General features: G+C 37.0%; 1 protein-coding gene across 1 annotated transcript in view; it reads right to left on the bottom strand.

The window, feature by feature from the left end:
- The window catches only part of PRKDC (protein kinase, DNA-activated, catalytic subunit), a gene marked incomplete at its 3' end in the record, with an annotated part of 55,078 nt that overhangs the window by 22,725 nt on the left and 21,660 nt on the right, over positions 1–10,693 (bottom strand). Inside the window, exons 27-37 of the mRNA XM_009640367.1 lie at positions 10,049–10,275; positions 9,529–9,623; positions 8,670–8,769; positions 7,581–7,714; positions 6,840–7,094; positions 5,605–5,831; positions 4,501–4,709; positions 4,227–4,359; positions 3,025–3,183; positions 2,500–2,703; positions 210–395 (exon numbers count right to left, since the gene is read on the bottom strand). Of these exons, the coding sequence (XP_009638662.1) occupies positions 210–395; positions 2,500–2,703; positions 3,025–3,183; positions 4,227–4,359; positions 4,501–4,709; positions 5,605–5,831; positions 6,840–7,094; positions 7,581–7,714; positions 8,670–8,769; positions 9,529–9,623; positions 10,049–10,275 (1,929 nt within the window). The remainder of the gene's footprint in view (positions 1–209; positions 396–2,499; positions 2,704–3,024; positions 3,184–4,226; positions 4,360–4,500; positions 4,710–5,604; positions 5,832–6,839; positions 7,095–7,580; positions 7,715–8,669; positions 8,770–9,528; positions 9,624–10,048; positions 10,276–10,693) is intronic.

Genomic DNA, 10,693 nt, shown 5'->3' with positions numbered 1-10,693 from the left:
GGGGGGAAGAGCAAAATCCAGTAATTTCTGCCTGTCCGCATGTTTTTTGTATTTTGCAAATAAATTTTAAAAAAAAAAATCAGACTCTGATACTCTCCACCTTTTTCTTCCAAGCATAAAACATGAGAATGAAACAGCATTTCTTTAAAACAAGACACAATTCCTACAAAATTAGAAAAGTTACCTAGATTTTATAAAGCAACGCTTACCTGCAGAACTTTTGCCAGCAGGGTCAAGACTGCCATTTTGCTCTCGGGAGCTGAACCTTTGGCCCACCAGCTGTCAAGTTTCTTCCAGTTTCTTAGCACAGCTGTGACCAGTTTCACTCCTTGCTGCTTGCGTACAGTACGCTCTCTAAAACTCTGATCTAACATGCCATTCAAAATGCTACCAACCTGGAAGGAAAAGCAACAGGTAGATTCTTGCACCCCAAATGAAAGTATGATAGCATCTCTTCATTGGTACGGGCAATCATAAAAGAGCATCACAGATTCAGGAGAACAGAACACCTGACTGAAAGTTAAAAAGTTTGCTGTTTAAAGAAGAAAATTCCTTCAATTTAGGCTCTTTCTGTCTGACTTACTGTCTGTCCTAAAAACACCTCTCTCTTCTTTGACTCTGTCGGAAAGCTAAGATTATGACCTAAAATTAGCATATCTTAATTCTATCCCACATCCTTAAATACAACTGTATTTAACAGAAAGCAAGGCCCTAGTTAAGGAAATTTGAAAGTCCTACTCTGATATATCAGCACAGTTAAGTTTAACTTACTGCATCACATAGCAATGCTAGATTTAAATCTCAAAAGGAGATTCAGGAGAAATCTCTCTGCAGGAAATTAAAAGCACACACTTTTCAAAAAGAGACTTCTATCCAATTTACTCCTGTTCCATTCAGACTACACCAACTCCTTCCCGAACCTTTTGTGTGAATATGGAGAAATAATCCAGATAATCCAGAATGACTCTAAAGATCAATACTTAAAAATTTTAGTTTGTGTGAAGCTGAGATATAGGAGAAATAGCACATATGCTAACTCATTTGCATACATTTTGAAAAGAAACATAAACGACAGCATACCAGATATGAACTAAGTATGCTTCAATCTCTTTTCTTCATAGTCAGAGAAAGACCTGATTAAAACTAACGGTCACTGACTTCCAAACCTGAATTATGCATTCTCCTCTTGAACAGTTGGCAAACACCTAATAAACTTTTAACCTTATCAACCTTGCGATTTCACCAGATTTGAATGGGTACAGTAAAATAAACCTTATTTTTACTTCCTGTGTGTCACAAATGCATAAAAGTAAAGAAGAGATATCTTATCAAATATAATCCATAATACATTTTTTTAAGAAGTCAGGCAAAGAACAACAGCATATAACACACAACAGTCCCAGTTTGGCTATTTACCTTAATTAAATTAATGAAGTGAAGACTTTCAACACTATTGCCACATGTAGCCAGTGTAAATTAGTAGCCTGTCATTTATCAGAGACCCTTTCAAAAGTAAACCTATCACGGCACGCTCTGCACAGGAAACACTACAAAGTAATCAGAAGAACCAGTCCTTTAAAAATGTATATACATCTCTCTATAATCAAAATAAACTATTTCTGGTATCATAAATAATTATGCTCCCAGTGTTTTAAAATGTTACTTGGAAGCAACACCTTTAAGCATAACATCTCGGATAAAAAAAGATCCGATTATTTTTAAAAGGATGATCTACTTTCCTCAGCATTCTTTTAAGCAAAAGGGAAAGTGGATTCTTGATCTTTCTTTTTGACACTTCTGCTTGTCAGAAGCACTGAAAGAAGGCTTCTCAGTTATAACACGCTTTCCTCCTCGACCTGAATGTGAACTCTACAGTAATAAGTAGCGCGGACCAACAGGAGAAAATCTGTTGAGCAGAAAAAGTGGTGCTGAGACTGAGTACATGATATCTACCCTGTATTTACTTCAGGTCACGGGAGGTTGTGCATGTGTATGAACTTGTCTCTCTTAAATAGTTCGATCTAGCCCTACTCTAGTCCTGTGGACTAAAGGCCCATTAGTGGCTGGAGTTAATTTTCCAGTTTAGTTTTATCCAACACAAATCCAGTCCGCATGCTCTGGGACCACTCCACAATTAAAAATTAAAGCACAGTTAATGGTAACAATCAGACTTGTACTTTGAAAGGACATTCTCAATCTGAAGTACTATGCAAAAAAATCCTGAAATTCACAGGTTTCAGGATAGGTAATAGTTAAGTACTTTCCACTCGGTTTGACTTGAAATGACAGACTAAGTTATGTCAGGTTGCCAACGATCATGACGGTAGCACCAGTAGGCCATGACAAAAAAAAATAAAAACCCAATCAATGCAATGCTGTCTGAAGTGCAACCAAATGCACTTCTCTGCCACTACACACTCAGCTATGTGTACCTATAACAACAAAAAAGCGTTACTTCTAATATTTCGGTTTGACTGTCATTTTAAAGAAGTCTAATACCATTTGGGGATTGGTGACAGATGATTCCATAAGCTGAACTATGATCACATCCAGGTTTTTCAGCAGCTGTTGGTTGATGGTTTCTGAGAACAGGCTGTAGAAATACTGTCCATGAGAGAAACTGATCAGGTTTTTCTGGGATGCTCCTGATAATGGCACAGATAACACCACTGTGTTCAACAGCAGACTTACTAGCTCCTCACACTGTGAAAATTAAGGTATAGAGACGGAATTATCTCAAGCACAGTAACTTCCACTCATTTCTTACAAAAGCACATGAGTGTTTTAAAGCTTCCACCCCAAACCCTTTTGTGTTACCAGAAGGCACAAAAATAAAGCACAAAGAGAATACAGAAATGCTTGTTATCTACAGTTGTCACTCAATTAAACCAAAGAATTCTTACAGTTCCTCTGTAGGATTATGAATAAAATATCAGCCTTGTCTACCCAAAATATGAGTAGAAGACTACTGATGATGAGTATTAAATGATGATTCAGTATTAAAACTAGAGAAATGTATCCTACCTGGTCATCAATAGCAAAAGCTAGCTGCAGGAGTCTATCAGCTAATCGCTTACTGCTGATGTCTAATGATGGAAGAGACATCCTTTCACCCCCAGGTGCAATACCTTTATAAACAGCTGAAAGAAGCTTAGAGCCAACTGAGAAACAAGGCCCGTCATCCTATGGAAATAAACAGACAAGTGACAATTAATATAAGCTGAAACATAGAGGCCTTCCAATCCACCTGTATAGCTAAGAAAGCACTTGAACTCCAGGTCATTTTCTTATAAAGCAATGCAAATATATCATGACAAGACACTTTTCTAACTGAGGAACCCTGTTGTATACAAAATTCAGAACAAACTAACAGCAGTTTGAAAATCTTCAAAAGATTCTGATCCTTGTCGATATTTTTTTCAGATAGTAACACTACTACAGAAATAAAATCAACAGCTTAGTCACAACAGGTGAGCCACAAAAGGTAAACCATGCAGCTCCTTGACTATCACCATCCTACAATTGCAGCTCTAGCTTTTATTTAGACATAAGAGTATATATGGCAAACACCCCACAGAAATTAAATCTTTTGTTACTTCCTAAATATAGACTTGCTCACCAGTAGACAAATTCTCTCAGTCCTTGTGGCTGTTGCATAGCCTGTTTTCCTTCAATTGCCCACAGTAAAATAGATTGACTACAATCAGAAAGTTAGTAGAAAGGATTCTGAGTAATATAGCCTAGACCCCCACTCCCCAACTGCTCTCCATCCTGTTTTCCTGCAACTCAGATTCAGTACATTGCTTCTGATCAACCAGAATATATTCCTTTTCTAGTTTCCCTCATCACTTTGAACGCTGTCAGTTTAAAAATTGTTGAAAAATGCCTCCTTTATAGGATAGCAAATCCTGATTTTTTGAGCTTTCAGTCTTGTGAAGCTCACTAAAAGGAAGTTTTAGGTAGATTCTGGTTGCCTCCAGGCCCTGGAAACTGAAGAAACACAGATGTAATTACAAAGATCATTCAAACCTCGGTATTCTGCCACTCAGATTTGTAGAATAAACAATACATTTATTTCTAATTCTATTCACACCAGCTCTTCACCGTTGATCTCATTTGACACAACTTCAGCTGATCTGTTCTCTGTTTTCATGCTGGCCTTTTACACAGAAAAAGCTCTTTACTGTATAAAAATATTCATCATTATTTTCTGGATAAACAATCACCTGATTTTGAAGAACAGAATGCAGCAGGCCAGATTTCTGGAGTTGCTTGCAGGCAGAAAGGACAGCACTAAACCTAACTTGATCAAAACGTGCATCTGAATTAAACAGATCAACAGAACAAAGGTCCTCAAGGCTAATGAGAAAAGAGAAGCAATAATGTTAGATTGGTGGGGAGCTTCAAGTGCAACTGTATACAACATTATTTACTCTCCATTTCTCATGGTGAGTGGCATTTGTTCTGGATTCATGCTTACCAGAAAGCCCCTCTACTTACCTCTGCGGTGCGATTCTTTTTTTTATGCACAGTTTCAAAGATTCCTTATAGGGCGATTTCATCAAAGCTTTCATGAGTCTTACGGAGATATCTGGGAGATTTTTCATGACTTGCACATCAGCAGTGTTAAAGCCTACGTGTGATGGATCACACACTGTCACCACCAGAAGCTCTATAAGGCTTGCATTAAGCAATTCTTTCTCAAGTAGCTAGAAAGAATAAAAAATTAAGTAAGAGCTTTATTTAAAAATCCATTTGGATTTCCCTATTTTATTCTTCATAACTTATCATTAGTCATTATATCTAAAATGAAACAAAACATAGAACAGTAACTATTCTCACTGACATTCTCTTTCTCTATGAAATGTCTGACTTTCAATCAATTGTGCTAATACACAGAAATTAAGTATCTATAAAAATATCTTATATTTTTATATAGGATATAAGCTATCTCTGCACATAAGATCTTTTATGTCCACATAGGCCTGTTTCAGTCTTGATTATACATCTGTAATCACAGTAAAATCCAGATGTACACCTCTGTGCACATTATTAGATATTTACTTAGAACAAGAGACAGTCAGTGTCTCAGAATTAAAGCTGATGGTATAAATTTTGGAAGAGAATCGTAAGTACTGTACTTTACACAGTTAAATACAGTTTATATTGCATCAAAGGCAGGCAAATGGAGAGATCTGAGTATCTATACCGAATTCAAGAAAGAATTACCACAATCTGCCTTTCTGCCTTTTAAGCAGCTACCACCTCCACACATTTAAGGCCTTCAGGAGCAGAAAATACTCATTGCAAGTAGTCTATACAATATGACAATCTCATAATCAACATACAAGAGTCTCATCAGCAACATACAACTGGAATATACAGGAAATACTAATTCTACTAATCAAAACTACATCAACCACTAAAATTAACTGTGCAATATAATTCCTCTCACTTACAGGCAAAGACCGTAACAGTTCATATGCTCAGTCATCAATTTCCATTAAAGCACCTCTGAGGTGGATATTGTCCAGCAAACTAACATCACAATGAAAACACAAATCTTTAAATTTTGTATCTTTTATCCACTACAGATTTGCTTACCTTCCAGAAATCCTGCTGGCACGTTTCCAGGATCATGGTGACAAACTCCATGATTCGGACTATAATGGTACACTTGCTGTAATTATACGCATCTCTCTCTTGTGGACTGAACATGCTGCCTTTTGAACTGCAATTAAAGCGCTGCTCTACTGTGTGGATATCATGCAAAGCAATAGTTTCAAGGAAGAACTGCACAGCCTCCAAGAATGAGGATCTTTCATTTACACCTAAGAAGAATCATACTAAGTTGAAATGATACAGCAGCTCTCAACTTCTAAATACATTATTTTGTGTTAGGAAGAAAACAGTTGTACTGAGATGATAAACAGAAAACCATCACATGTCACACCAGTATTTTCTGAAAGTCATATGCCTGGTCCAAATATTAACATTCTGGGTAGTGAAGGGTAACTTTCTAGTTATTGGTCATTATAAGCCTTTAATGATAATGATTTAAGCACGTGCAATAAAAAGGATGAAAATTTTAAATCCCTAGTTGTCAATAATGTAGCCCTATGCTAACTGCATCCAACAATGATTTTATAATACTGTTTTATACCAAGACACAGAGGACACTGACAGACTACCTAGAACTTGTACAAGACTTCATATATGAAGTAACTTTGCAACTGTACCATCAGTGATAAAAAGCATTTTGATTAGACCTGCATGAATAATAAAAGACAACCTTTCTGACAGAGACGCAACAGCTACACAAGGTATGGCTATGATCAAAATCCTGGACCTGATGCAGTCGAAGCATTAGGAACTGAAGAAAAGTACAGGGCTTGAAGTGAAAAGAGGACTTAATTCCTTGCTTTCTGATAGCTCCCTCCAAACATTAATAAAGAGCAGGTAAACAGCTTTGGAAGGATTGAAAAAAAAAAAAAGAAAAAAAAAAAGAAGAAAAAAAATTATAGCTCTCCTCAGCAGAGGAAAATTAGCTGTACAGCATAATTTTTTAAGATGAGAGAGAGTAAAAGAAGTTGCTGGGTCAGTGGATGTAAAGGTGTATTTTTAGGACTTAAAGGAAACACTTCAAGATACACTATTAACAAAAAAATACTTAAAGAAAAAACATCCAGTACAACTGTCATTGAAACCTTTGGGAGAATACGTAAAATTCATCAACTCTACATCTAGGAAAAAAGGTTCAAGACCAAGTTAGAAACTCATCTTGAATGGGCTTTGTTTAACAGATATGAATGAATGCGATGGAACAGTAAATTGCTCACCCAGTATTTCATGGGGTTTGATCATTCGCAGCTCAAAGAATGTATTGTAGCAGTCCAGTGCTGCTAAGAACATATCCATCCACCGCATGACAGTCTGTAAACTGAAGGGCTCCTGCATACCACGGAGAGTTGGCTGAGAAAGGATCCCAGATAGACTTGTGGCATCGCTGCCACCTCCTTCAAATTTGTTAATGAGGAAAGAAACATCTTGGTTTTTTAGAACATTAGCCAGCCAAGAAGATGGAGACTTGTTTCCTGATAGAAATAAAAACAAATATAAATTCTCTAGGAAAAACACATTTTGAGCTAGCAAGGGAATAGAGGCAAATGGAGTGACATGCCCACGTTCTGTGTTTTAAACTGGACCTTCTAGTGGAGGAGGTATTGGTTCTGGTCTAGCCTTGGTCATACTACTTAAATTACCCACAAAGAGGATGTCAATTTGTGAGACACTCCCACTAGTTCCCAGTCAGCAAACACTGCCTTCATAGCTGGATGCAACAGCAGTTCTGGGCCTGTAAGTTCTCCTTCCTTGCGAGAAGGAAGTTCACAATAAAACCTTACAATATTTGATTTCCAGTATGAGCAATTACTTAGTTTCTATTTAATAGCTGTGAGCGAACAGACATCGACTTCAAAAGGAATTTTTCTTGTAATTAATGTTTTGCACAGAAAATGTGGAGGGAAGGTATCCACAGTATTTAGAAAGCAAAGATAGTAATACATTGTGACTTACAATACCTGGTAATAAAGGAACAAATTCATAGAAGAGCTCCATGGCTTTATGTCGGCACTCTGTCTGAGGTCGCCCACACTGCACTAAGAGCCACATGACAATGTCCAGAAGACACACTGACTTTGAAGCTGGAAATCCTCTGCACAAAAATATTAGGAATTAACAGTCTTTATGACATCTACCAAGAAGCCATAGTCTTCCAGTTAAAAAGAAAAAAATCAAAATGTTCCATGAGCATTAGGAATGTCCTTTTATCTATCTAACCAAAACCCATCTACATTACAAGGAAGAGCTCTTCCACAAGCATGTCCTGCACCGCTTTCCTTTCTCCACTTTGGATCCTCAGAGCATAGTCTTTGTGGCAAAATTCTGAAAAGCACAATCAGGTCTCCTTCCTTATCTTTGTAACACTCAGAGACAAAAATGGAGATTAAAGCTTAAATAGGCCCGCATAGTTTTATCCCGTCCCTAACTGTCTGGTTTCCTAACTTACCATATGCCACAACAGTGAGCTAACTCCCAGATTCAACTTGCCTGTTTTTTTAGGATCAAAGGATAATTCAGGTAAAAGGGGATGTCAGGAGGTCTCTAGTCCAACCTCCTGCTCAAGGCAGGGTCAGCTATGTGATCAGACTAAGTGACTCAGGGCTTCATCCAGCCTGATACTTAATCCATTCTTGCTTCTTCCACCTTTTTCACCACCTCTCTTTAATCACTGATCTTAAAAAAAAAAAAAAAAAAAAAAAGAAAAAATACCTGGGAGGAGTCTCCTCCAAATGCTTTGTAACACTGGTGCTAATATTATCATAAACACTGCTGTGGGGAAAACATGCTTTTCTTTCCCTTCTGTCCTTGCCAAACTAAAGCAAGCTCTCTGTTCTGAGCTCTTCACGCTAGAATAAAGAATGACCACCATGATCCTTTTCTATCATGTCCAGCATTTCACACCAGTGGTTCAACAGACGTATCAGGAGATCTCTATGAGCAACAGTCACAGGATGAATTCCCCATTCAGTCCTAATCATTAATAGAACTACATATGTCATTAACCAAAATGCAATATTTAAAAAGCAAAAGAATGGCAAATTGCTCACCGTGGTACTCGTCGTTTTCCTTCCTTATTCAGAGAAGGTGCTTTATGCTTGATTATGCGCTTGAGGTGATTCATAGCATCACAACATTGTTGAGTGGTACCTGTTAGAGAGAATTGACATGTATACATAAATGCTAGTAACTTGGTTAAATGAATCAAGGTATTATCCCTATAGATATGGTGCAAGAGAATTACACACATGATAATATCTATCAATTCCAATACTCTGTGCTTTTACAGTAAATTTTTCAAGGCCACAGAACAAGATCATAAAAAAGCAGACAGGTCAACATGGCCTGAGCCAACCATGAGGCCTCTGCTAAAAAACTGTGTATTCTATTTTCATGCTCATGCTTAGAAAAACTATAGAATTTTCCCATATGAATGTTTCTTCTGGGGCCACTTCTATCATATCCTGAACTGTTTCTCTGAAATAAATAAATCTTTGTAACATCAGGTTTTGGTTTTATGTTCTAATTATTACTAATTGATGGAAGTCAGAGCATGAAAAGTAAAGAAAAAGAGAAAAGCAAGTTTACCAAAGAACTATTAGAACCATATATGAAAGAAGTCACAGATTCTTCACAGAGCTACATACTGTTGTAGAAAAGAATGGCAAGGCAAACAGAAAAGGCTATTACAAAATGGTAGAAAACTTCCACACAATATAGAGAAATGCCAATTTTTCAAGCATTTTGTTTATTATAAAAGAAAAATAATCCTTCATTTGCTGCAAAAGTAAGCCGATTAACTTTTCCGCTAGTTATAGATTCGTGGTTTGGTTTAGTTTTTCTTTTTTAATCCAAGATTCAACTATAGAACTAAGAAAAAAGCCAGCCTGTTAATTAATTATAGCTCACCTAATGATTTCTCATCTGTATGGGTTAAGGCCAGACTTTCCAGAAATACAACCAATGCTTCAAATACAAACTGTTCCACCAGAGAATTCTCTTCCCTTTAAAAAACAGGAATAAGTATGATAAGAAACATGAGTAGAAGAAGCACTAAGTGCGAAATTCTAATTAAAAAAACCTTAAAATACTGTAGAGATAAGTGTGCAAGATGTTTGTAAGAAAAAATACATCTAAACCACTCTAAAAGAACAACAATGAAGATTTGCTGACCACCTTTAAAAGGCTTAAGTAACTTCCCATAAACTTGCGATAGAAATGTAAACTTCTACACTCCCCACTTGCAGAAAGACTGAACTACAAAATTATAATTAAAAATTAATAATCCGAGTAACTCAATTTTACAGCTACTGTATTCATTAATAGAATGAGTGCCAGTGGATGACTGTTTGAGTTCTATGCTCAATTCTTTTTATCTCCTTAAACCCTTAGTCCAAGTTAGCTACTGTTCTGAGCTCTGTTTGCTCACCTAAATTCTCTGTAGATGCTGTTAAAAGCAAGTGCTGCACCCAGTCTCTTGAAAGCACTGGGATGAAGAGCAAGACTATACAACCGTTTAAAAAGAGACTTGGTGTTTGCTGGGCTTTTCTCCTGCTGCCTCGGTGTTGTCTGCTTAATAGACCATTTCAAAAATTCTCGTATGCATTGGCCACAGAAATCTCTCAAAGTGCTGTCAACTGGATCCACTATGCCACTCTGAAATTACACAACATTTTTTCATTACAAGAATGAAAAAAACCCCAAAAAAGGCATTGTCTCAGTGCAGTTATTCGAGCATTTTATTTACACAGTATTATTTGTAAGCTAAAAAAAAATGCACTCACGCTTGCCCAGAAGTAATAAAGCCTCAAAATTATTACTGTCCAAAGGAAGGAACGGCATTTCCAGCCCTCACAGCACTGGGTTAGGCCTCAAAGAGAAGCCTTGTGTAAGTCACTTCATTTTGTGATGAGCCAGTTTCCTCTGCTTTGGAAGTGGTGTGCCAACACTGACTTTAATTTCCAGAAAGTACTGCAAAACCTCCTGACCTATCTTGTCTCCAGTCACTTCAGGTCAGTGCAAAAGCCAGTTTTAAATTTAAAGCTTTTGCACCTGGCAAAAGCAAAAAAGCTTA

Source organism: Egretta garzetta, unplaced genomic scaffold (assembly GCF_000687185.1).
Source record: "Egretta garzetta isolate BGI_Z169 unplaced genomic scaffold, ASM68718v1 scaffold36, whole genome shotgun sequence".
Taxonomy (NCBI): Eukaryota; Metazoa; Chordata; class Aves; order Pelecaniformes; family Ardeidae; genus Egretta; species Egretta garzetta.
The sequence above is the reverse complement of the archived record's forward strand: the minus strand, read 5'-3'. Positions and strand labels throughout refer to the sequence as shown.